This window comes from Maudiozyma barnettii (assembly GCF_903064755.1).
Source record: "Maudiozyma barnettii strain CLIB 1767 genome assembly, contig: KABA2_13, whole genome shotgun sequence".
In the NCBI taxonomy this organism is placed as follows: Eukaryota; Fungi; Ascomycota; class Saccharomycetes; order Saccharomycetales; family Saccharomycetaceae; genus Maudiozyma; species Maudiozyma barnettii.
In genome coordinates, this window is record NW_024545250.1 from 606,735 (window position 1) to 633,226 (window position 26,492).

General features: G+C 34.6%; 11 protein-coding genes across 11 annotated transcripts; 6 read left to right on the top strand and 5 right to left on the bottom strand.

Moving 5' to 3' along the window:
• Positions 1 to 145: 145 nt before the first annotated feature.
• Positions 146 to 1,639, bottom strand: YCK2 (serine/threonine protein kinase YCK2; the record flags this gene model as incomplete). Its single annotated transcript, XM_041553149.1, has 1 exon — positions 146 to 1,639. The coding sequence occupies one exon, from the start codon at positions 1,637 to 1,639 to the stop codon at positions 146 to 148; it is 1,494 nt and encodes a 497-aa protein (XP_041409083.1).
• Positions 1,640 to 2,746: 1,107 nt separating this feature from the next.
• On the top strand, positions 2,747 to 3,799 carry AAH1 (adenine deaminase; the record flags this gene model as incomplete). The annotated part of the gene is made up of 1 exon (XM_041553150.1): positions 2,747 to 3,799. One exon carries the CDS (start codon positions 2,747 to 2,749, stop codon positions 3,797 to 3,799), a length of 1,053 nt encoding a protein of 350 aa, XP_041409084.1.
• A 243-nt stretch (positions 3,800 to 4,042) lies between these two features.
• GIM3 (tubulin-binding prefolding complex subunit GIM3) lies at positions 4,043 to 4,432 on the top strand (the record flags this gene model as incomplete). The annotated part of the gene is made up of 1 exon (XM_041553151.1): positions 4,043 to 4,432. One exon carries the CDS (start codon positions 4,043 to 4,045, stop codon positions 4,430 to 4,432), a length of 390 nt encoding a protein of 129 aa, XP_041409085.1.
• A 230-nt stretch (positions 4,433 to 4,662) lies between these two features.
• On the bottom strand, positions 4,663 to 6,219 carry MEP2 (ammonium permease MEP2; the record flags this gene model as incomplete). The annotated part of the gene is made up of 1 exon (XM_041553152.1): positions 4,663 to 6,219. The coding sequence occupies one exon, from the start codon at positions 6,217 to 6,219 to the stop codon at positions 4,663 to 4,665; it is 1,557 nt and encodes a 518-aa protein (XP_041409086.1).
• Positions 6,220 to 8,033: 1,814 nt separating this feature from the next.
• On the top strand, positions 8,034 to 12,653 carry GDB1 (bifunctional 4-alpha-glucanotransferase/amylo-alpha-1,6-glucosidase; the record flags this gene model as incomplete). The annotated part of the gene is made up of 1 exon (XM_041553153.1): positions 8,034 to 12,653. The coding sequence occupies one exon, from the start codon at positions 8,034 to 8,036 to the stop codon at positions 12,651 to 12,653; it is 4,620 nt and encodes a 1,539-aa protein (XP_041409087.1).
• Positions 12,654 to 13,402: 749 nt separating this feature from the next.
• ATG13 (serine/threonine protein kinase regulatory subunit ATG13) lies at positions 13,403 to 15,766 on the top strand (the record flags this gene model as incomplete). Its single annotated transcript, XM_041553154.1, has 1 exon — positions 13,403 to 15,766. One exon carries the CDS (start codon positions 13,403 to 13,405, stop codon positions 15,764 to 15,766), a length of 2,364 nt encoding a protein of 787 aa, XP_041409088.1.
• Positions 15,767 to 16,014: 248 nt separating this feature from the next.
• PZF1 (Pzf1p) lies at positions 16,015 to 17,355 on the bottom strand (the record flags this gene model as incomplete). Its single annotated transcript, XM_041553155.1, has 1 exon — positions 16,015 to 17,355. One exon carries the CDS (start codon positions 17,353 to 17,355, stop codon positions 16,015 to 16,017), a length of 1,341 nt encoding a protein of 446 aa, XP_041409089.1.
• Positions 17,356 to 18,007: 652 nt separating this feature from the next.
• Positions 18,008 to 18,499, top strand: RPO26 (DNA-directed RNA polymerase core subunit RPO26; the record flags this gene model as incomplete). Its single annotated transcript, XM_041553156.1, has 1 exon — positions 18,008 to 18,499. One exon carries the CDS (start codon positions 18,008 to 18,010, stop codon positions 18,497 to 18,499), a length of 492 nt encoding a protein of 163 aa, XP_041409090.1.
• A 321-nt stretch (positions 18,500 to 18,820) lies between these two features.
• On the bottom strand, positions 18,821 to 19,303 carry MLC2 (Mlc2p; the record flags this gene model as incomplete). The annotated part of the gene is made up of 1 exon (XM_041553157.1): positions 18,821 to 19,303. One exon carries the CDS (start codon positions 19,301 to 19,303, stop codon positions 18,821 to 18,823), a length of 483 nt encoding a protein of 160 aa, XP_041409091.1.
• A 337-nt stretch (positions 19,304 to 19,640) lies between these two features.
• SKI3 (SKI complex subunit tetratricopeptide repeat protein SKI3) lies at positions 19,641 to 23,921 on the top strand (the record flags this gene model as incomplete). The annotated part of the gene is made up of 1 exon (XM_041553158.1): positions 19,641 to 23,921. One exon carries the CDS (start codon positions 19,641 to 19,643, stop codon positions 23,919 to 23,921), a length of 4,281 nt encoding a protein of 1,426 aa, XP_041409092.1.
• Positions 23,922 to 24,056: 135 nt separating this feature from the next.
• On the bottom strand, positions 24,057 to 26,060 carry RPC82 (DNA-directed RNA polymerase III subunit C82; the record flags this gene model as incomplete). Its single annotated transcript, XM_041553159.1, has 1 exon — positions 24,057 to 26,060. One exon carries the CDS (start codon positions 26,058 to 26,060, stop codon positions 24,057 to 24,059), a length of 2,004 nt encoding a protein of 667 aa, XP_041409093.1.
• Positions 26,061 to 26,492: the final 432 nt, after the last annotated feature.

Genomic DNA, 26,492 nt, shown 5'->3' on the forward strand with positions numbered 1-26,492 from the left:
TTTTCCTGTAAACAAAAAGTGCAAAGTGATATCTGTAAAAACAAAATTATAAGTTCGTTCAAATAGGAGAAGATTATTAAGAGTTATTAAATATAATTATATATGTATATATATGGATGTAAATATATCAAACTAAGCGCCTGGCTCAGCAACATGCAAATTTTGCACAGAATCCTCCCTTTGATGCCTTAGACAACGAATCACTATCGTAGTTTTGTTGTTGCGGAGGAGCTTGTTGATTGATAATATTATTACTGTTGTTCATTACTGGTTGTGATTGGCGACCATAACCTTGCTGTTGCTGCTGCTGTTGCTGCTGCTGTTGTTGCTGCTGCTGATGACGTTGTTGTTGCTGTTGTTTCTGAACAATCTTTTGTTGAGTTTGTATCTTGAATGCTTCATAAGAATTCGGATCTAATTGAGGCGAAGAAGAAGTAGGTTGTTGCTGTTGTTGTGGAGGACTATGATGTGGTTGTGATTGTTGTTGCTGCTGTGTATTTCTACTTCTACGCTTGGCGTTCTTATCATTTGGTGGGGCTGGATGACCATAACCATGTAAATTAGGTTTTTTATTAATCGAAAGATCCCAACCACGTCCACCATTTAGCTTCATCCAATCATATTGTCCATCAACAGTTAGATTCATATCTTCTAAAGAACTTAACAATAATAATCTATAACCTTCATAATCTGGTGTTTCTTCAAAGGCCAAATTACGTACAATTTCCAAATAACGACCAAATTGAATTGGATAGCCTTGTGCTAAATCATAATAGTTTGTAGTTCTCTTCTTTTCACCAATCTTTTCGTATTTTAATTTATTGTTTGGTGCTTTTAAACCTTGCCATGGCAAAGAACCACGTAAGAAATAGAAAAACACATGGCCTAAAGCTTCCATATCATCTCTTCTTGATTGTTCTCTACCAAGATGTGTATTAATTGACATGTATCTAGCCGTACCACTTAAAGATTTCTTTTCACGATATGGGATATGTTGTTTAGTCTTCGGGTCTCTATATTGTTTTGCCATACCAAAATCAATCAAATGAATTTGATTTTCATCAGATGCACCTGGCCTTCCAATTAAAAAATTATCAGGTTTAATATCTCTATATATTAAATCATGAGCATGAAGATCTTCAATTAATGTAATCATTTGAACAGCGATTTGAACCACAGTCTTAACAGAAAACTTGCGATTGCACCATTCAAATAAATCTTCCAAAGAAGGACCTAATAAATCAATAATAAGAATATTATATAACCCTTCTTGACCAAAATAATAAGCACGAGGTACATGCGGCGTACCAGAAAGAATCTTATAAGCACGATATTCATCTTTCAATTGTGGTGCTTCTGTTTTTCTTGGTTCGAACTTAATAGCAACAGGTGTACCATTAACCATGTCAACCCCTTCAAATAATACACCAAAGGAACCTTCTCCAATCTTTTTCCCAATACCATAATGCAAACCGACAATAGTGGAGTCATCACGGGCTACACTACTAGTTCCATTTTTATAATTGAGATTATTAACATTGGCGCCATTGATCAATTTAGCATTACTCATATTTTGACTTGTTCCAGCTTGTGGGGTAGCACTGCCATGCATTGACGTATAGGGACTCTGTTGTGACATTTTTTTCTTCCTTTCTTTACTTGATAAAACACTCAATCGTCACGATACTTTTTCCAAAACCAAAAAAGTGGGGGATCTTGATCCTTATTACACTGGTAGAGTTCTTGTCTCTCTTTCTATTTGTTCTTGTTTTCAAAATTAATCAAAATAAAATAAGATTAATATAAAGATTACCCCCTTTGAAATTTGGCTTACATAAACTATGAAATTTCAGTTTTTGCGTTTTTTTTATTTTTCGTTTGGAAATTTTGTTGTCGCCGCTCGAAGTGGTGAAACAGATGCTGAAATACTTATCGTGTCGCACGAGTAGTAGAGTCATGCTTTCACTATTGGTTCATTCAGTGTTACTTGTACACCACAACAGTGAACAACAACAGCCTCTCGATGGGTCGCATCAAAAGTACTAATACCAATGTCTCAATGGTACTTCTGGTTTGTTACTTGTACATTATTATGTTTCTTTACAGTGAGGTGGTAGTCGGTAAAACAGGATTACAACGAATATCTGACTGTTTTAGTAAGTGACACTCAATATTAATAATTTCTTCTCTTATAGTCTCCTACACAATTAAGTTTGAGCTCATTCTCAATACGTAATATCATAACATAACCAAGTAGGATTCAGTTATGCAAAAATTATACAAGTATGTTCTTATAGATAATGTACGATGTTATACAAGCACCATAGCCCTGAGAGTACATCTTCCAAGCTCTAATACACGATATAGAGGGCGAACTGAAATAATGACACAACCCATAAATTCATAATTCCATTGATTGATCGATCCATGGATGCTTTCTCAGTCTGTGCTTGGAGAAAACTGAGCTCCATACAGAGAAAATTTTTTCTTTTCTTTTTGGCTCGGTAATTTCCGGTCTTGAAGTGCAATCTTTAATGCCCGATGACGCTTTCATAAGCAAGAAGTTTTCACGATGCTTGATGTGGCTGTAATAAGCAAATAATTGCAAAACCTCATCGAACGTTTCATTTATATATAATATATCTGTATTAGTTTCATATATATTTATTATCTTGGTTCTGTTAACTAGATTGTTTACTTAAATTCTTTTATTTTAGTTACACTACACAACAATAAATTTTATAAGATGTCGTCTGTCTCTGAAGCTTTTTTGAAAGAGTTACCTAAATGTGAACATCATTTACATTTAGAAGGTACTTTAGAACCTGATTTATTATTCCCATTAGCTGCCCGTAACAATGTCACATTGCCTGCCAATTTCCCAAAGAGTGTTGCTGAATTAAACGCTACATATAATTCATTTGCTAATCTTCAAGATTTCTTGAACTATTATTATATTGGTACAAACGTTTTGATCACAGAACAAGATTTTCACGATTTAGCATGGGCTTATTTCACAAAAGTTTCCTCTCAAGGACTTGTTCATGCAGAAGTATTCTATGATCCTCAATCTCATACCGAACGTGGTATCTCCTTAGAGACCGTCACCAAAGGTTTCACCAGAGCTTGTAAACGTGCTGAAAGGGAATTAGGTATTACATCTCGTTTGATCATGTGTCTATTGAGACATACCGAACCTTCTGCATGTCTTGAATTGGTTAAAGCTGCCGCCCCATTAATCAAAGATGGTACTATCCAAGGTCTAGGACTTGATTCTGCAGAAAAACCTTTCCCACCAGAATTATTCACCGAATGTTACAACGAAGCAAAATCCTTAAACCCAGATTTACAATTGACTGCACATGCGGGTGAAGAAGGTCCTGCGCAATATGTATCCAATGCACTAGATTTATTACATGTCACTAGAATCGATCATGGGATTAATTCTGTTCAGGATCCAGAACTATTACAGAGATTGGCACGTGAGAGAATACTACTTACCGTATGTCCTTTATCTAATGTAAAATTACAAGTAGTTAAAGCAGTGAAAGAATTACCATTACAACAATTACTAGATAATGATGTCCCATTTTCTTTAAATTCAGATGATCCAGCTTATTTTGGTGGTTATATCCTTGATAACTATTTACAAGTAGCACGCGATTTCCCACATTGGGATTATTCTACTTGGGCTAAGATTGCCTCGAATGCAGTACAAGGATCTTGGATCGATGATAAGAGAAAGCAAGACATATTGGAACAAATTGAAACTGTACTCACCAAATATACCTCTGTATAAAGTATAAAATAGAACATAATATAAACATATAATTATTTGCTTATCTGTATACCCAAAATATGTAATGCTGCGGGCATCGCTGAAAAATTATTAGATTAGAGATAGATAAAAAAAAGTTCAATATAAGAGAAAGAGAGCAACAAAAATATAGTCGAAAGTGAAAGAAAAAATTCACAAACTTAGATAAGTGTAGAGAAACAGTGTGGTAAATCGACTGTCCAAGAATATTTATAGAAGAATAAGATGGAATTACTTCCTGAGGGTAAGAAAAACACCGTTCAAGTGACGTTGGCAGACCAAAAAAAGATCAATGAGTTCTCAAAGTTAATTATGAGAAAAGATGTGTGCGAGGCAGATCTAGCACAACAGAGACAAGAGAAGGAGTATCTGGAGGATGTCTCCTTAGAGATTGAATTGATTGATGAGGACGAGAAAGTTCAGTATAAGATTGGAGAACTATTTGTATTTTTGAAACAATCTGAAGTTGTGGAACAACTGGAGAAGGACGGTGAAGTAATTGATGAAAAAATTGAAAACTTAGAATCAAGAGAAACTGAAATCAACGAAAGATTGGCCACTTTGAAAAGTGATTTATATGCAAAATTTGGAGATAATATTAACTTGGAAAGGTAGTATCATCAAGACCAAATAAAAGATTTTGTTACGTTTTTTAAAAAGAAAATAAATATTAATGAAATGAAATTGAATTAAATTGGATATGTGAGATGTGTATATGTATAGAAGAATCGTTATTATTATATAAGAATAAGCAAAAAGAAAAAGAAGAAAAAGAGAAGAAAAAAAAAATGGAGAAATGACAAACTTTTAATATACTATTATTTGTTAGTTTTTTTTGGTGTGCATCATACTGTTTCCTTTTCTTTATTCTTTGAATCTTCTTCATCCGAGTTTGAATTTGAATTAGAACCTGTATCTGGAATGGCTGCAGCCTCCACCACTTGTGGCATAGATTGTTCAATCTTATCATCTTTGCCACCCATTGGATGTTTAATTTGATGAGTCAAAGAGGCAATCACAGAGATTCTTGATCTAATAGGTTGTGGTTCGAATGTGTAATCCTCTTCTTCATCCTCATAGGCAACTTCACCAATCTGTGCGACATCAGTACCTTGTAATTCTTCTTCTGGAGATAATCTAATCCTTAACATTGGAATTCTATCCATTATTAGTAAGATAATAGCTGTTACTACACAAGTCCATCCACAAATGGCACAGATACCTGCAATTTGATAACCTACTTGTTTCCAATGATGATTCAACCACCCACCTGGAATAGGAGTAGCATAGACACCTGCCGTGGCGTTAACGTAATCTGCGGCAAAAATACCTGTCAATACAGAGCCAATACAACCACCTACACCATGCAAAGCCCAAACGTCACAACCATCATCAATTTTCAAAAGATATTTCAAATCAACTGCAAAATTACAACCAGCAGCTGTAATGATACCGATGACCATGGATGCCCAAACAGGAACAAAACCAGCACCTGGAGTGATTCCGACTAAAGCTGAGACAATACCTGAACATAACCCTACGGTAGTCCATTTCCCATCGTATCTGAAGTAATCAATGAACATCCAAGTCAAACCACCAGAAGCTGCAGCTAAATTAGTATTTTGCAAAGCATACCAAGCACGAATAGATGCATTACCTGCAGAACAGGCATTAAAGAAGAACCAAGCGAAGGTAATGAAAACAGTTCCAAGGACCACACTTGCTACACTATGAGGTTTATATTTAGGTAACTTAGTGTTTTTATCGCGATCACGATGTCCTAGGATTAAAGCATACATTAAAGCACCATGACCTGCAGTTTGATGAATCAACCCACCTGCAAAATCGTATTCACCTAGAATCGCTAACCAGCCATTTGGATTCCAAGACCAATGAGCACAAACACAATAGACACAAGTCATCCAAATGAATAAAAAGATCATCATTGGCATCAATCTTGCACGTTCACCACCACCACCTACCATAAGGACACCTGCCACACAAGCAAACATACCTTGGAAGACAGCATATGTAATATCAGGGACAGCTGCGTCTGCAGATGGTGCACCTAAGACATCACGAAACCCAAAGAATTCAAAAGTACCTAACATATGAGATCTGGAATGATGTGAAAAGACTAAAGAAAACCCCCAAAAGAACCATTGGAAAGAAACGACACAGACACCCATCAATGATAGCCATAAAGAAGCTAAACTATGTTTTTTTCTGCTTAAACCAGAATATAATAGACCAATACCAGGACACATGATCCAAACACCGGCTGCACCTACACCTAACCATACCATGTTGGCCAATTCAAATTGGCCAGTTAAATCTGTAGTTAATGAATCACCACCGGTACCATGACCCGTAGGCGTACCAGTAAAATTATAAGAAGACATAATTTTATAATTGTTATTATAAAATTATTTTGTTTTTGGTTGATTTATTTTTATTATTATAGAAACATTTAAACTACAGGAAAATATAAATTAATAATATAGAAAAGCAAGATTAATATCTTACTTTATATACATTATTATTTATTAATTCATCTTCAACAGAAAACAAGAATAAACAGATATAAATCTAGAATGATATGCAAGGAAGGCTGTTATCATATATTGTTGTCCATCACGATTCCTTACTAGGTAAATCATTTTATTTCCCGAACCGCATAGTATCTAAAGATAACTAACTTGATCTTCCAATGAAACCAGTTCCTTAAAGTTATTTGAGTAGAAATGGAGTTGCATTGTTCAGAAACTGTCAAATGACATCCATGCGATAAATAAAGAGATAACAAGAATATTTAGATTACATTTCTGTCATAGTAAAAAACACAATATTATCTAAACACTGCTCTTTAACTGGTGTTTCGTGCTGCGTGAATTGTACCGTGCATGGCGTTGGGGTCAAGTTATGATAAGTTGAGGGCATCGCGTTGTGCTTTTTTGATAAGGAAAGATAAGCGATAAGAGAGGAAATGGGCAAAGCGGGCTAGTCATTGATGATAAGAGCAAGTTGGTTAGTCCGGAGATTCCTTCCCTAAGTGAGTAATGCAACAAATGATATTCAAGAATGCCTTTCATTTGATAAGGCTTCGTGAGAAATACGATATATTGGCCAGATAAGGTTGTCGGAATTTATTTATGATAACACAAATGACATTAGCACAGAGAAAGTTAAAAAAGGTTCCTTTCTACTTGCGTATCATAATGCTATAACTATACTGGGTTGCCTAGTCGATGTAATGATGACGATGATTAAACAATATTCCAGTTTTTGTTGTATTATATTCTGTAGTTGTCATTGTATTATATTCTGTAGTTGTCATTGTATTATATTCTGTAGTTGTCATTGTATTATATCTTCTTCTATCAATACATATATCTCTATACAGATATATGTGTTTGATAGTGAATGGAAGACTGCGATATCGTTTTAACATATCGCTCTACATTATCAGTGTACTAATACGTGTATATATATCATTACATATTTCGAAACTAGAAAGAGAGAGAGGAAAAAATTAGTAATACACTACAGTTCATTGGTTACACAGTATACACTTCTATATAGAGACCTTGTGTACGTGGATAATGTATTGTAACTACTTTCCAAAACTTGCATCATGCGGAAGTGTGGGTTCGCCAGACGTTTAACGATAGCCTTATCTTAAAATAGAACAGACATCTGTATATTCTATTACCACTCATGTATTCTAATTAATCACCATTTTCTCACCCAAACAGAATACCACCACTTATTATATATATATACATATATTTGGAGGTGTTGCTTGGCTGAGCATTGATAAGTTGATTGGTCGTTGCACTATTAATGGCGACCGGCAGGGTTACCCCGCGGCACCCCTTGAAAAATTGTATATATTATTATCACGGAGTTCGCATCTCGAGAGAGGGAAAGCAAAAGTACTGCGATTTAATAACTCAGTCCACCCACCCCTTGCCGTCTCTTTTCTTGCTCAACAAGGTACCTTTTAGGTCAATTATCGAAATAGGGAGAAGGAACAAGGGTTAATTGCTAATTTTTTACATATCTTCTTATATATAGGTAACTGAACTAGCAATTGGCATAGTATATTACACTTTGAATGTCTGTTCGTTTGGTTTAAAATAAGATATATGTATATATATATAGACATAGATATATATAATATTAAAGTAATAACAAAACTAAATCTACTACAACTATGAATTTGAAGAGAACGTTACTATTACGTTTGAGCGATAATGGTGAACCTATCACTAGTAGCTCCTACGGAAATGGTGTATTGACTCTACCTTCACTACCACTACCCGATGAAAGTTCTGAACATACTCCAATGTATACTGTACGTATACTGATTGCTGCATCATCTCCTATCGCTAGAGATGGTCTTATTTGGACCAATTGTCCACCCGATCATATCATTCCCTTTAAAAGAGATAAATTTTATAAAAAAATTGTTAATTCAAGTTTCCATAAAGATGATACAATTGATTTAAATCTCTATAAACCAGGTTCGTATTGTTTTTATCTTTCTTTTAGAAATGATAACGAACAATTAGAAACCACTAGAAAGTTTTATTTCGTTGTATTGCCTGTTTTGAAATTAAATGGGAAATTTTTACAATTAAATTCAATTGAAATGCAAAGTGTCATCTCTAAATGGATGGGTCCAACTTTAAACGATTGGGATAATGTCTTTAAAAAAATTTCTGATAAAAATTATAATATGGTACATTTTACACCATTACAACATCGTGGTGAATCAAACTCTCCTTATTCCATATATGATCAATTAGAATTCGACCCCAAATTCTTCAATAATAAAGAAGATGTTCAAAAGATGGTTACACATCTACATAAGGATTATGGAATGCTAGCCTTGACTGATATTGTGTTTAATCATACCGCCAATAACTCATCTTGGTTAAGACAACATCCCGATGCTGGTTATAACCATATTACTGCTCCACATTTAATCTCTGCTATTCAATTGGATGGTGCTCTAATAGAATTTAGTGTGAACTTAAAGAAATGGGGGTATCCAACAGAATTAAAATCTATAGATGATTTATTCAAGATAATGGATGGTATTAAAGTTCACGTGTTGGGTTCTTTAAAACTTTGGGAATACTATGTGTTAAACGTTCAAGATACTTTAAAAGATGTCGAAAAATCATGGTCGACAATTAAATTAGACTCAAAGGATTCTCAATTATATAAACAAACTCCTGATTGTATCGAAAACATTGAAGATTTTGCTAAATTTGTATTAGAAAATACTACAGATTCATCATTTAATACTCTATCTACAAGAGGTGCTAAACGCTTAGATTTGGAAATTTTTACAAAGATTTTAAAAATTAATTTTGGTGATACATATAATGAAGAAATTACAGAACGTATCCATAAGATATTAGATGAAATCAATTTACCATTATACGGTGAATATGATGATGATATCAGTGAGATCTTAGAACAATTGTTTAATCGTATCAAATATTTAAGACTAGATGAAAATGGTCCAAGACAAGGTCCAATAACCGTAAACTCTCCTTTAACAGAACCTTACTTCACTAGGTTTAAAGGTGCAGACGGTGAATCTTATGCGTTAGCTAATAACGGTTGGATTTGGAATGGTAACCCCTTAGTGGATTTTGCTTCGTCACAATCAAAGGCTTATCTACGTAGAGAGGTTATCGTATGGGGTGATTGTGTCAAACTACGTTATGGTAAAGGTCCACAGGATTCTCCCTACCTATGGTCAAGAATGGAAAAATATATTGAAATTAATGCTACTATATTTGATGGTTTTAGAATCGATAATTGTCATTCAACTCCTTTACACGTTGGTGAATACTTCTTGGACCATGCTAGAAAATTCAATCCCAATCTTTATGTCGTTGCTGAATTATTTTCTGGTTCTGAACAATTAGATTGTTTATTTGTAGAAAGATTAGCAATCTCTTCTTTGATCAGAGAGGCTATGCAAGCTTGGTCAGAAGAAGAGTTATCACGTTTAATCCATAAACATGGTGGCAGACCAATTGGGTCCTATAAGTTTGTACCAATGGACAATTTCCCTTACCCATCAGATATTTCTGTGGATCAAGAATACTGTGAATACAATCCAGAATCCAATCAAGTTCATTGTGTCTCTGAGATTAATATTCCAAAGATTTTGACAGCAACTCCTCCACATGCTCTGTTCATGGATTGTACTCATGATAATGAAATGCCATATCAAAAGAGAACAGTGGAAGATACTTTACCTAACGCGGCTTTAGTTTCTTTATGTTCTTCTGCTATCGGTTCTGTGTATGGTTATGATGAAATATATCCACACCTATTAGATCTTGTTAATGAAGAGAGAACTTATGATACTGAATCATGCATTGGTATTGGTCCAGTGAAATCAAAATTAAATGAAATTAGAGAAAAGATTAGTAAGAAATCCGTCGATATTGAAGATTCTGAGATGCATGTTCATCATGAGGGACAATATATTACTTTCCACCGTACTGACGTTAAATCGGGATCAGGTTGGTATTTAATAGCCAGAATGAAATTCAATGAAGATAGTAGTAAACAAGAACTACCACCAATCATCTTATCGCAATCAAAATGTAAATTGAATTGTGCTTACACTCTGGAAAGAGTTGGTACAATAGAAGACCTTCATGATAATTTAAAAATTGAAGGTATTCCAACTAAATTAATCGAATTAAAAGGGTTTGATGTGTCTTACGATGAAAAAGAACAACAAAGTAAAATTGTATTGCCAAAGGATTTCCCAGCTGGTTCTATTGCCATTTTCGAAACCCAACAAAATGGTGTCGACTTATCCTTAGATCATTTCATCAGATCTGGAGCTATGAAGGCTACAGCTAATGTAACCTTGCAATCTTTGAATCCAATCATGTATCATGCTGCTAGTGAAGAACTGGATTGCAGTGGAGGAAAAGAAGGTGCCTATAATGTTCCTGCTATCGGTGACCTAGTATATTGTGGTCTTCAAGGCTGGATCTCCGAACTGAGAAAGATTGTCTTTGATAATGATTTAGCTCATCCATTGAGTGAAAATTTACGTGAAGGTTCATGGGCCTTGGATTATGTTGTTAATAGACTTGACTATTACAAAGACGAACCTGGTGTTGTCGATGTCCAAAACTGGTTACGTTCTCGTATGAACAGAATTAAAGTCCTACCAAATTATTTAAGACCAAGTTATTTCGCTTTGATTATTGGTATCTTATATGGATGCTGTCGTTTACGTGCCATGCAACTAATGTCAATTAACATCGGTAAATCAACTACTTTTGTTCAAAGTTTAGGTCTTGTATCTATTCAAATGATGGCGAAGGTCAACTCTACCTCTATTTTCCCAGACGAAAAAATTTACGCAATGGCTGCAGGTTTACCTCATTTTAGTACCAATTACATGAGATGTTGGGGTAGAGATATTTTTATCTCTTTACGTGGTTTATTATTAACAACTGGTAGATTCCAAGAGGCCAAAGAGCATTTGTTAGCATTTGCAAAGACTTTGAAACATGGTATGATCCCAAATCTATTAGATGCTGGTAGAAATCCAAGATACAACGCTCGTGACGCAGCATGGTTTTTCTTACAAGCTATTCAAGACTACGTCAATATTGTTCCAAATGGTGAGGAAATATTAAAAGAAAAGGTATCCAGAAGATTCCCACTGGATGATACATGGGTTGCTGAAGATGATATTAGAGCCTTTAGCTATTCTAGTACCATCGAAGATGTAATTTACGAAATTTTGAAGAGACACGCAAATGGTATTAAATACAGAGAAGCTAATGCCGGTCCTAATTTGGACCGTGTTATGACTGATGATGGTTTCAATGTCGAAGTTCATGTCGATTGGAACACTGGTTTGATCCATGGTGGTTCTCAAAATAATTGTGGTACCTGGATGGATAAAATGGGTGAAAGTGAAATGGCTGGTTCTGTAGGTGTACCTGGTACCCCAAGAGATGGTGCTGCTGTCGAAATCAATGGTCTATTGAAAAGTACACTTAGATTTGTCATTGAATTACAATCCAAGGGTTTATTTAAATACACTCAAGTGTCAAAAACTAACGGTAAAGGAACTATTTCATTTGAAGATTGGAACCAATTACTACAAGACAATTTTGAAAAGAAATTCTATATTCCTTTAGATCCAGAGGATGATAAAAATTTCGATGTCGATTCTAGTATTGTGAATAGAAGAGGTATTTACAAGGATCTTTACAAGAGTGGTAAACCATATGAGGATTATCAATTCCGTCCAAATTTCACTATTGCAATGGTTGTCGCTCCTGAATTATTTACTCCTGAATATGCTACACACTCTCTAGATTTAGCAGATGAAATACTAAGGGGCCCATTAGGTATGGCAACTTTAGACCCAAGTGATTATAACTATCATCCATACTACATCAACAGTGAGGACTCTGAAAATTTCGCTACTAGTAAAGGTAGGAATTATCATCAAGGTCCAGAATGGGCATGGCCAGAAGGTTACTTCTTAAGAGCTTATTTACACTTTAACTTCTTAACAAACCCTAGGGCTTGTAACGAGCATAAGAACAAACCATCATCTTACTTGTATCAACAACTTTATCAAAGATTATCCAAACAAAGAGACGAAATAATGAACAGCCCATGGGCAGGTCTTCCTGAACTAACAAACAAAGATGGTGAGTTTTGTCAGGATTCCAGTCCAACACAAGCCTGGAGTGCTGCTACTCTATTGGATCTATTCTACGATCTATGGAGCTCCTTCGAAGACGATGATCAATGGGAGTAATCTTTTATAACCTGTATATTAAAGCGCAAAACGTATACCTTATCTTAATATGTACATGTATAGATTTATATCGATAGATATACTAATAGTATAAACTATAACTTTAACCTTCTCTTTACCTCCCTTGACGTTATCGTCGACAAGATTAAGCCCATTGTCTCTCGCGTTTCACGCTATGCAAAACAAACAAACAATCGCTTAACGGTTAAAAAAGGGTGGGTGCCCGATGCTATTAGGAACTTATAATAAAAGTTTACATAGTTTTTATTAATAACCCTTTAAAGGCAAACGAGTGAAGAAGAGAAGAAAGAGGTATCTTTTAGTCTTTAACCCCATACAAATATTTAAGAAACTTAACTTTTAACTATTTGATTTTAATTTATCTGTTTGTCTGATAGTAAAAGTAATTACTAACCATTGCATTTAACGTGGTTTAAGCCTCCAGCGCTCGCCAAAGGGAACCTACAAAAGAACACACACAGCATAAGGAACAGACTAGTCTATATATCAGTTATTGCATCTCAAAGTAACTTTCTGAATCAGTCCTAAATCCTATTAATACATATTTTTTTTATTGCATAAATTCATATATCTTTAATTTGGTATCTACCATTCATTACCAATAGTGAAGAGAAATATTATCACCAAAGCAAACACGTTATTAGAGACTTAAAAACAACAACAGAAGGGGATTCTCATTACCTAAAATCTCGATAAACTTCCACCATTCATGAATAAAACGTAAAATCATGTCGTCCAATAAAGAAGAAGAAAGCGAGGTCTATAACCTAATAGACAGTTTTTTCCTCAAATCCTCTTTATTGATTTGTTCAGTGGTTTCACAAAAACAATCGCATTGCCCTTCATTTGATGAACATTGGTTTCAGGCTAATGTTAAGGATACTTACAATTTACCAGATATAATAAATAAATGGATATCGTTTGATGGAACAAAAACATTACCGCCTTTGGTAATCGATGTATTTCTAGACTTGAGAGACCTGACTTCATCAAACACAGTAAGGTTACAAGATAATGATGAGAATTTATGGAACGTTTGTAAAGGAACTAAGAAAACAGAAATTATGCTAGAAAGATGGCTCATAGAGCTTGATGATGATTCTACTACATTTAAAACATATGATTCATCACAAACGACAGATATTAATATATCGGATCAACTTACTTTGTTATTGAGATATTTGCATACTTTAGTAAAATTGTTGCCTATGTATGAGTTGGTAAAACAGGAACAGAACCATTATGAGCAAAATGATCCAACACGTGCCTACAATAGTAAATTAACACCCGTTATAGGCGCAAGAATTGTTGATGGATCTAAACCAATTTTGTCAAAGGGTAGAATAGGATTGAGTAAACCTATATTAGGAATATATGCAAATATTATAAATGATAACAATTTCCCATCACACTTAGAACAAAAAAAAATTACACCAGTGTGGACTAAATTTGGGCTTTTGAGAGTGTCCGTCTCTTATAGACGTGATTGTAAATTTGTGATAGAAGATACTGAATCACATAATCTACAAAACCCAATGTCTATCCACAATCAAATTGATGACATTAAGAGAGCCAAACAAGTACCAGGCTCCAATATCCGAACGGGGTCTCTTTCTCCAAGATCGAGGGAGTACTCATTAATGTCTTTTGATCGGAACAAAAGCACCAGCAATCAAAATTCCCTTAACCAAAGAAAATCCATTTCAATAAGTAGGCAAGTACAGCCCTTTAAAGTGGGATCAGTGAATAGTGTCGTGATGAATAACCAAAATATGAGCCAGAATTCCAGCAGGAATCCCTCAAATTCATCCTTTATTAATAGTGCACAAATACGTAGGACTAGTAATGGGTCAAACACAGGATACATTGGTCACTTAAATACTCCATCGAACCAAACATTAAATTTTGATAGTACAAGTGTTGATAGTGGGTCAAAATATATGTCTTCTTTTGGTAACTTACGCCGTCATTCGAGTATCAACAAAAATCAAGAGGCTGTAGCAAATGAAAGAAAATTACTTAATTTAAATAAACCAAGCGCAACAGCTATGCAACCTAGTATATCCGTCCAATCTGAAATATTACCAGAAGCAACGGAGGATATCTTGAATTTTGTTAAGATACTGGACGAGAAGCCGGATATCAAAGGTAAACATCCCAGTCAGTCTAACAATAGTGTTAATACGATATCAAGTTCGCTATTAAAATTTCAAAACCTGCGACCAAGCAATGATTTATTAAGTGAGGACGTATCGATGAGTGTTTCTCTGGACCAACCCCCTGGGGAACAGCCACATCAACCTCTACCTCCACATATAGACCATTTTGCTGCATCATATTCTCCCCATTTACAAACTGTACCAGGAGGAGACGGAGGTCGTCGTCGTAGGTCAAGCTCAATATCCTATTCACATTCGCCACTACCATCGCCATTTTCCCCATCGACGCAGTATCCATCTATCCCATCAAAGCTTGTAGGTCAACAAGATGAACAGGAAGTCGATATTGTTCCAAGCACAACAAGAGATGTATTAGAAACCCAAATTAATGTTATTAAACCAGCCAGTTCTTCTTACCTTGACACTGGGGAGTACATACCGCCTCATACTATCCCTAATTTAAACTCGTCAAGTTTTAACTTAACTAGCCGTAAAAATAGCATAAATGAAGAAGACGAGGAACAGGATGATGAGCTACTTATTAATACTAAGCCAACCAATTATGATGAAATAAATGGAAGAAATTTAAGAGGCTCATCGTCCCCAAGGTCATTTGATAGTATATCAAGTTCATTCAATAGAAATAGGCTTGCATACAAACAACCATATCAGCAATTTTCACAACCAGCTATTGCGGAAGCCTCTGTCCAGGCTAAGTTACATAAACCAGGTATACATTCCACCGATATCTTAGAAGACCAAGATAGGTTAATAAGAAGGAGAAGAGATAGCGAGGAAGACAGTAGCAGGCAAAACGTAATCCAAAGAAATAACGGGAATAGTGACTCAAATAATAAATCCTTGGAAAATAATGCTAATGATGACGATGGAATGGTATTTTTTATGAGTGATATGAACCTATCACATGAATGAATGAATGAATGAATGAATGAATGAATGAATGAATGAATGAATGAATTATTGGAATACATATACTATTTTGCTTTATATATATGTTCCGTCATATATGATTACATACCATATTAATATTTAATTCCAAATATGACTTACATATATATAAAATCTGATAAATATTATTATTATATTATGAGATGAATATCCCTTTTAAATATTTATATATGCTCGTCTATAAAATGTATAATATGCAATGACTATCTGAATCATTCAGACCTAGGTTCTAATGTGCCGGAATTATTGACAGAATCTTTTGAAATCGTCTTTTCTTGTTCCAATTGTTTCAATTTTTCTTGATGTATCTTATGCTTTTCAACATGAATGCTGAATCTTTCCTTTGTCTTGAAAGTCCTATAACATTTATTATATGGACACTTAAGTTTTCTGCCAATAGTATTAAGTAAGAGTTCCATTGCAGAATGAGATTGGTTGTTCTTATTATTGGGAATAGATGATATTGAGATATTTGGCGGTTTTAAATATTTAGTGAGAATAACTTGATTCTTTAAGTCATTCAATGAATCATTCAATGAACCATTGATTTTTCTACGTTTCTTGGTATGATTATTTTCTAATGGGGTTTCATTTACATTAGACTGATCGATTGGAACAGTATTAGGAGGTAAAGTTTCTAAAGAAGACGGCAACAGTTCTTGTGGATGCGATTCGTTATAATGCTTAATAAGCGTTTGTTTATGTGGGAAAGATAATATGGAACCCTTACACAAATGACATTTCCAATTTCTTGTTACTAACGTATCATCATGTATCTTCATATGCATCTGTAGACCAGTTTCACCTATTACATGCTTCTGACAAATACTACATTGCAATTTTGGATGATCATTCTTTGTATGTAATGTCAATTGTGTCCAAGTCTTAAAACTTTGAAGACAACCTGAAAAGGAGCAATGATAAGGGGTTGCCACATCAGGGTTGTGATGTTTCTTAATATGATGTTCTAATCTATAAGGTCTTTGGAAAGTTTTATTGCAGTGTTTACAAGTCAACGTTTGTAAATGAGTAGCCATAATATGAGATCTTAATTGTGGGTGTTTATAGAAGGCTTCTGAACAATTTTTATAAGGGCATACGAATGATTTTGTATGAGTAATTTCATGCCGCTTCAATTGTTGCTGAGTAATAACCCCCTTCTTGCAAACAGAGCAATGAAATGGTCTTTCTTCGTTATTTAAATGTGATAATAAATGCCTCTCTAAGTGTGCTTTCCTTGTAAATGATTTGTCACATTGATTACAATCAAATGGTTTCAACCCTAGATGAACACTTTGTTGATGCTCGGTCAACAACGAAGGCCTTGTAAAAGCTTTATCGCAATCTATATGGTCACAAAAGAAAGTCTTTGCTCGACTACTACTAGTCGAAACACTAGCAGACTTACTAGCAGACTTACTTACAGTTCTTGAATTCGAACCCTTGGGTGGACTAGGTAACGGCCAATGGTTAAATTCATTCAAACGACTCTTAATATCGGTTTCCACTGGAGTTTCATCACCAGACAACATATCACTGTCATATTCATCCATTTGTTCTTCTAACGTAGGATATCCTCTTCTGTTGTTTCAGTTTTTTTTTATTGAACTATCGTTGTTGTTATTAACCTCATCGCTGAAACGTCTGAAATATTCTTCCTTTATTTCTTTCTTTTTTTTTCTTTCTTCAAGGCCTTGGCAGTTTCTTTTATGTAATAATACTGATAGAGTGATTAAGTGCCAATACAAGGTAGACAGATAAGTTAAACATATGAAGACAAAACAAACCATTTAAACTATTAAAACAAAACCACAGGTAACATATTAGCTACCACCTCTTGACACCCAATATTAGGCTACGTGAACTTGCCTTCCTATCATCATCATCACATTGGACCATAATTTTAAAATGTATATCGTTCACACCCTACATTGCTTAACTATAGTATATGGGTCATCACCTATACAAAGGAGAGTCAGGGCTATCCTGGATGCCAGCCTAAAAAAACGAAAATTTTTTTTCTTCGCTGAAAAATTTTCGCTGCGAAACGAAAAATTTGAAAAGTTTTGATAATTTTGCATTTAAAGAGAGGAATGACCACTAAACTTACCAGGTTTGGCAAGGGATAAATATTCAGTGAGAGGACCTGGATAACGGAAGACATATACATCTCTCTCTCTCTATATATATAATTTGCAGCACACGATGTCTGACTACGAGGAAGGTTTTAACGAAGGTAATGAGCAATATGAAGATTTTGATGTGGAACGTTACTCCGACGAGGATGAAATAATCACTACTGAAGGTAACGGTGAGAACAAGCAAGAGAATAGCAATGGCACTACTGTCACTGTTGGTGGTGAATTAAAGGACGAAAATGGGAACACTGTTATTGTAAGTGGTCTTGATGACCAACAAGCCATCAGGAGGAAAACTTTGAAAGAAAAAGCTATTCCAAAGGATGAAAGAACTACAACTCCATATATGACAAAATACGAAAGAGCTAGAATCTTAGGTACCAGAGCTCTACAGATATCTATGAATGCACCAGTCTTTGTGGATCTAGAAGGTGAAACAGATCCACTAAGAATTGCCATGAAAGAACTAGCCGAAAAGAAGATTCCTTTAGTTATTAGAAGATACTTGCCAGATGGATCCTTCGAGGACTGGAGTGTTGAAGAGCTAATCTTTGATTAGTTCGATAACTTCAAATCTACCACTACCATTATCCCCCTTTTTTTTTGCAAAAAGTCAGGGAAAAATTAACAACACAACAAAATTCATTGATATTAAACGGTGTTAAGATTTTTATCATTATTTTTTATCATTATAAAAGAGAAATAGATATTTGGGATATTATCATCTATTTCCATGTAAACCTATTCATTCCGCATTAGAATATATGTATATATTTATTTATATATTTAATAAACAAAAATAGTATATGTATTAGAGAATGTGCATATCAATACCTAAATGTAAACCTCCCCTCCAGTTGCCCATTAAAATATACATGGTTTAATCATCTGATATAGTTGCTAAGAAACTATCTCCTTTAAATATCTTTGTAGATGTAGTCTTTTGTGTAGAACTGAATGTCTTGAAAATCTTGCCGAATTGTTCTTCTGGATTCGAAAACCCTGCATCCTTTAAAGATTGTATCAGATCATCCAAAGGAACATTTAAACTGCTCTGTTCCTCTGCTAAATTCTTTAAACATTGTTTAAGTTCATCCTCCTCAGGGAATTCCCCACTTAGATCACTCATCACGGATAGAAATTCTGGGAAACTCATTCCATCTGCCGAATTACCTTTACGGCCTAACATCTGTTCAATGACTTCAGCTGAATTTAGCTTCCCCATAGATCCTAACATCTCTTGCAGATCAGTCTTTGAGATTATACCATCTCCATCCCCATCTATCATCTGAAACGCATCCTTCAATTTTGTTATGTGATCCTGGCTCAATTGATTGAAGTTTAATGATATACTGTGATCCATATCAACTAAGTAACTGACTGCCCTTCTTGTCCTCCTTCTCTAATAGTAAATAGTTCACTATACCTTATTATCTTCTCGTTTACATATTTGATTGATCCTCTCTATACTCTTAAGGTTTTCGAATTATTACTCTTAGTTTGTTTGTTTTTAATTTTTCTTTGCGTAAAGGCCAAAAGCTGAAAAATAATAATACAGAAAGAGAAAATGTTAGAGGCACTTCATTAATAATACAGAAAGAGCTAACCCATTAAAAATAGACTACTTATCAGTTAAGGGGGAGTCAATTACGTATAAATATACATTTCAACCCTAAGATTAATTCTACAACAACCATAGAATGTCGGAACTTAAGCAATTATTGAAGGAGGCAAAAAATGAATTGGCGAGAGGTGATTATGAAGAGGCAATTGAAATTTCTCAAGAAGTGTTAAAACTTGATAAACGTAATTATTTTGCTCTAGTCTTTCTAGGTAAAGCTTACTCAAGTAATTCCGAACAATTTGACTTAAAAAAAGCATGTGAGTTTTATATTAGAGCTGTTAAGATCGACAAAGATCTGACTTTGGCTTGGAAGGGTCTTTTCTTACTATTCAACAAACACATATCAGATATATTGCCTACTCTACTGCCATACAAAGAATATTTTGTATTATGTTATGATTATATGCTGATATTACAATCTCAAGAGCTTTCACAAGTGGAGCTTCTTGATTCTTTAAAATCGTTAAGAACTCTATTCAAGGAAAAAACTGCATTCCTCAGGGAATTTTATTCATACTTCAGACCAGGTACCCCTGAATACGAAACATTAGGGAAAAATCTGATAACGCCCATTGAAGCATTGACTGGATTGATTAAAATTGTCAAGAAAGAAGAAGGTGAAAAGATCTCAAAAATTGTTAGTCAACAAAGAATGAAAATGAGTGCCAACGACCCAAATTATCAATTCAAAATCAATGCATTAGCTTGGGAAATATATGAAAACTCTAATTTAGATGATGATTATAATCAATTGGTTAATGTTGTAGATGATGATACAGAAAGAAGATCTATTGAAAACGAGTGGTTAGAGTATAGAATTAAAGTTTTGAAATCAATGCCTACTGATGTTAAATCAGACTATTTCGAAAGAGTTAGAAATATGGTTTCCGATATGGTACTTGTAAACCATGATTCATTAGTTGCATGGAAATACTATTTTGACTGGCAAGATTTCGATGGTTTAGATAGCATTGACCCTAAAATTGTCCTACAATTTTTCGCCAAATATCCCAGCGAACCACTAGCGATTATCTTATATGCATGGATTAATTCCAGTTTTTCTATTTATGATGTTAAATCTCTTGAAAAAGATGTAAACCAATCCAAAACCAATCCAGATCATCATAAAAGTGAACGTGACGCATTAGAAAATGATGACAACGCAAGTGAAGAAGAAAATGAACTAAACTCGTTATTAGAAGTCGAAGAAGATTCCACAGGAATAATGAAGGAAGAGGACATCTTAATCAGTTTAGTCGATAATATAAGTAAAGTCAAAAATAGTATTATGGCATATCGTGTGATTTCTTATTACTATTTGTTGAACAAAGAATATTTAGCATCGTTACCTTACACCAAATCAGGTATCAATTTAATATCGTATAACCAGAGGGATTTAGGTGCTATTCTCAGGAATAGTAAGCATGAATTGACGATCGATATTGCAACCTGTTATACTTACGTAGATGCACCAAAAAATCATCAATCTGCATTATCATTATTCGACAAAATTTTATCAGAAGATCCACATAATGTCAGGTCAATGATTGGGAAAAGTATTATCAGTATCGAAAAGCAGGATTGGAAGAACGCTTATGGTCTATTGTCCGAGGTAGTAGAACATGTCCCATCGAACCTTGAAGTTCAATCTCAATTAGCCTGGTGTAAAGCCCATTTGGATGAGCTGGACGAATCAATAGAGATATTTACCACTGTAATTAACAAAATTGAGGGTGGAGATAACCGTACGATGGAATTTAAATCTGAAACTCTATGGAGACAAGCAAAGGTTTATCTCTTAAGACAAGAAGTGTTAGGATACAATGAAGAATTGCAAAATGTTCAGACAGCATTTAAGCTTTTAATCCAGATCATCAAAAATTGCTCTGATACATTTTCTAAGAGTTATTCAACATTAGGGGATATTTATACAATGTACTTTAAGGACGCTAACAGGGCATTTAAGTGTTATTATAAAGCATTCGAATTAGATTCTGGAGATGTAGTAGCAGCTAAATTCGTCACAGAAGTATACTGTGATAGCGCTGATTGGGTATCTGCCTCTGAAATCTGCGAGCGTTTAGTTAAAGAAGAAAATGCTACAACCGTCTTAAGAAAAGTGAGTTGGCCATATAGAGTTATGGGTGTCTCCTTTATCGAAAAGCAGATGGCAGCCGAGTCTATCGAATGGTTCCAGTCGGCTATTCGGGTTGAACCACGCGATACTGAATCATGGGTTGGTTTAGGTCAAGCTTACTTAGAATGTGGTCGTATCGATGCATCTATCAAAGTTTTTGAAAAGGTACTAGTATTAAATGACAAGCACATATTCGGGAGATATTTCTATTCTAAAGCGTTATCAGAGATAGGGGAATTTGAAAACTCCATTCCAATTTTAAAGAACTTATGTATTGAAACACCGGAAGAAGAGGCCGTAAGAATGCTACTAGCAGAACAATTAGTTGGTTATGCGTATGATTTATACAATGAAGGCTACTTAATGAAATCTAGCTCCGTTACTGTTGACGCAATTGAATCCATTAAGATTGCGATTTGCGAATTGGGGTGTTTTAATCAAAATGTTTGGGTTATCTTATCAAAAGCGATTTATTTGTTCAGTTCAGTAGAATCAAAGATAGATGACTTACCGATTGAAAACCTTGTAGAAATATTTCAAAAGACTGATTTACAAAATAATGAAGACATCAATTCTGTAGATAATGTAAGCCTCGAGGAATTATTATCTGAAGACATATCAGATAATGTATCGATTACCACAAAGTTTTTAATTCTGTCTGCTAAATACGCAGTTTCTTCAACATTATTTGAACAACAGACTGCTACGGTAAAATCAGCTTGCTGGCATAATATTGGTATTACTGAGCTTATTGCGTTTGTTACTTTAAAGGAAAATAAATATAGAGATGCTGCTATCATGGCTCTCAAGAAGGCCATTCATTATCAATCAAATAACATAGAGACGTGGATTGCGTTGGGGTTGGCAACTATGGACGTCAATTATAGGGTTTCACAGCACTGCTTTATTAAAGCGGTCGCACTCTCTCCAAAGGATATTAACATTTGGTTTAATTTGGCTATTCTTGGTTTGAAAAATAATGACATTACATTTGCATCAGAAGTTATAGCCCGGACTCAAAGTCTGGAACCTCAAAATCCATTCCCATGGCTAGGTCTTGCATTAATAAAAGAGACAGAAGGAGCCAGTGCAGAAAGTCATAACCTATTTGCCCACTCATTCGTGTTGTCTAATGGTCGTTCAAAGATCTCACAATTGTTGTATGCCAAGAGCGTCCTTGATATGAGAATTGGTAAAGGTGACGATGAAAGAGATATCGATGCACTTGAAGAATATACTGCGATGATTTTTGGTTTAGAACAGTATTTTAAAAAGAACCCCAACAATCCTTACGCTATTCAATGTGCACTAGTTGCTCTGGAAAGACTGCATAACTTTAAAAAGGCTCAACACCTCTGTACTAAACTTATGGAGATACTCGAGAAGCATTTTGAAGTATCACAGGATGACTCTGAGCTTTTTAATTTTGCTGTATTAAAATCACAAATTGCCCGTATCCAACTTGGTGCTGGAGAATATGAACAGGCAATCGAGAACGCGACATTGGCAGAAAATATTTTATACGAAAGTATGGAAAATGTTTCAGCTGATGTTGATGGGTTCAAATCCCTTCTATCAAACCACGTGTGCCTCGGATTGGCGTACTTCTTCTTAGACAATTTCAACGAAACTCTTAACCAGTTTCAAAAATTACTAGAGTTATCTAAAGAAAGTAGATCCCTGGTTGCTTTACTTTCAAAAGTATTATATGATGTTGGGACTGACGATTCAAAGTCCATTGCATTGCAAGAATTAGTAGAGTACACCAACTCTCATAATTTCGACATCACGACTACTCTTCTAATTAGCGCCATGACATTTATTGAAAATAAAGAAGTTGATGTTAAAACGGCACTAAGTCACTTGTTGGGCTTGTCTTTACATGAATTGATTCAGGATAGACACAAGGATATTCCATACTTGATACGGGAATTTATGGTAAAATTACATAATGATAAGAAAAGTGAGCAAAATAATAAACAGCAGGTTGATTATTATTCCCAGAGAACTGCTTTCTTGTTTCCACAAAATAATGAATCGTGGTCTACCCTCGATAAGAAAATACAACAACGTGTTGCAACAGAAGGCCAAAGTAAAATTACAGCAGAACAATTAAGTGATCTTTATTACCGGAATGGTAATTTAAGAAATATTCAAAAAAGTATTTACTTATGTCCTTGGAATAGCGAAGCTATCATGTCTATCAAAGAATGCTTTTAAATAATGAATTATATAATTGTAATGTAATAGAAACTCAATAAAAATGAGGAATGTTCATACACCATTTAATTTATAAATGAAAGAAATATGCTGTTTTGTCGTTGAATAGAGTGCGTAATCCCATACTTTTTAATATCAAACATAAAATCTGAAAACTTCCCACAGAGAGATAACTCTCGTTAACCTCGTAAATGTGGTTAGTTCCCGTTCGTTTACCATCTTTAGTTGATTAAGTTCGCTGGAAAGTAGTAATTCTGCCTCGTTGCCTTTCACATCTTCTCTGTTGGCTTTAGTTAGCAATGTCACATTCTCATCCTTCAACTTTTCTTTCTTGTATATTAGGTTGGCCAAATTCCATTCTAGATTCTGTTTCATAAAACTATAGGAATGGCTTTCTTTTGATCTGAATAAAAATACTGCTCTAGCTGCAGATCTGTCCATTGTTCTTGGGACTTCCTGGATTTCGGCTACATTGTATTTTATTAAGGCGGCTATAGTACTTCTTATATCTTTCTCCTTCATTAGGGCCATGGAATTAATTACTTTTTCAGAGACTAGTCTATTTGCTATGATGCAACGACGTATACGCATTGCTGATTGCCCTAGAGTAGATGCAATTATGTAATCGTATACTGAAGATCTTACAACAGGCATCAGTTGTGTATATGGAACATAGAAAACACCCGGTCTAGTCTCATGTAGAAACGGAATGCTAGATGAGGCAAGTAATTTTAAGTGCATGTTAATCAAATTGATAGAATTTGAAGTATCATTGAAATCATCATCCATTTCCATATCATCATCATAACCGTCTAAGCTTTGTTTATCTTCGATGTTATCAGAAACATGTTTAGGTAAACTTGGAATTACAAATCCGTCTTTGGTTTTCAATTTCTTCTTGGCAGCGAAACTAGCTTGTTCCTCATTTGTCCTTTTATTATTATTTGCTTCTTTCTTTTGAGTGGCAAGACTACCTTTCAATTGAACGTCAGGAGATAGATGTTTTGCTAGTTCGATGGCATTAAAGGTAGCACCATTTTCTTCCATTAATGTTACGTCGTCACGAATACCAATAGCTTCATCCAGATCCTGAAGCAGGCCAGTTTGAGTCAAAGGATGAATCAAATCAACGGATCTCTTTTCAGTTAGTTTCAAAGCTGCTTTATAAACTTGAGCTGAGATTGGACCTACTCTGAATCTGGATAATTGGACTAAATGCTTCGACCTTCTTGATTTTAAAAATCGATCAAGATTGAAAGTTAGAGGAACATTCTTATGTACAGTTCTCAAAGAAGTATGTGGGTCAGTAGTTATAACTCTGGCTGGTTCATTATTATTCTTGATGATATTTAAAAATTCTTCTTTGGCTCTGCCTTTAGCTTCCATTCTTTTCTTTAAATCCGACAAAGCAGATGTTCTTGGAATAGCATTATAATGTTTATCATATAAAACTGTCCAAAAATCTGATAAAGGTGTATAGTTTAATTTAGAGATTGGAGTTAAAAACTTATCATCGCATAACTTAACAAAGATTTCCGAGACGGTATACTTGGAAGTTTTAGAATCTTCAGACAAATTTTCTGAAAATTCCGCCAATGAGATGGAACCCACAGTCAGAACATTTTGAATAATTTGCGCAGCAGAGATATCAGTTTCCTCAGAATTGGGGGGGTATAACCTATTCATCTCCTCGACAATTAGACCAGAATATAACATCAAAAGTGGACCTTCTTTGTTGTAATAATAATAAGTTGTTTTTTTCCCTGAGAATGAAGTTTCTTCAAAATACTTCAGGCATCTTAATTGAATTAATGGGACAATAGTACTCTTGATATCTTTAATAGACCATTCCTTTTCAGTGGTTGAAGAATAAGAAGCTAAATTTCTATTCAACCAAGTGTGCATTTCACGGATGGATAATCTACCCAAAGAAATCAATAAATCAATAATGAAAGCTGCTCTTTCTCCGAGATTGGCCCTAATGAGTTCCGTATAAAGGAATTTTTCTGGATTTTCGATCCGTTGCTCTAAAGATGATACAGAAGGTTGGAATCCTGAATCCTCATCGCCATGATCCGAAGCTGATCCATTTACAGATTGTTGATCGGATGGTAAATTTGGAATTTCTAAACCCTCCATTGTATCTGCAATCACAAATTTAAATTTTTCGTGGTGTTGTGTTTGAAGCAAGTGTATTTTAAAAGTATTCACTATTCAAATCAAACATATTAGTGCTCGACAATTTGAAATATCATTAAAAACTTTGATTGTATACAAACCAGCTCATCACCATAAGAAAAAAAAAAATTGAAGAGTTCGCCTCAAGGCACTATACTCTTTTTCTCAGATTATACAGAGATAAAAAGAAAAATGATTCGTTTGAGATGATATGCATTTTCCTGCGTCTGTTTAAGTGAAGGAAATAAAGATCATAGAAGTACTAACGCAGTTGACGTGAATTACAAAGTTCAGAAGTTGTTACTAATGGTTATAGCAATGATGAACCTGTTTCTATACCGGGGATCATTTGAAATGCCAAGTGAATATTCTAGCAAACGTTTATGTTGAATC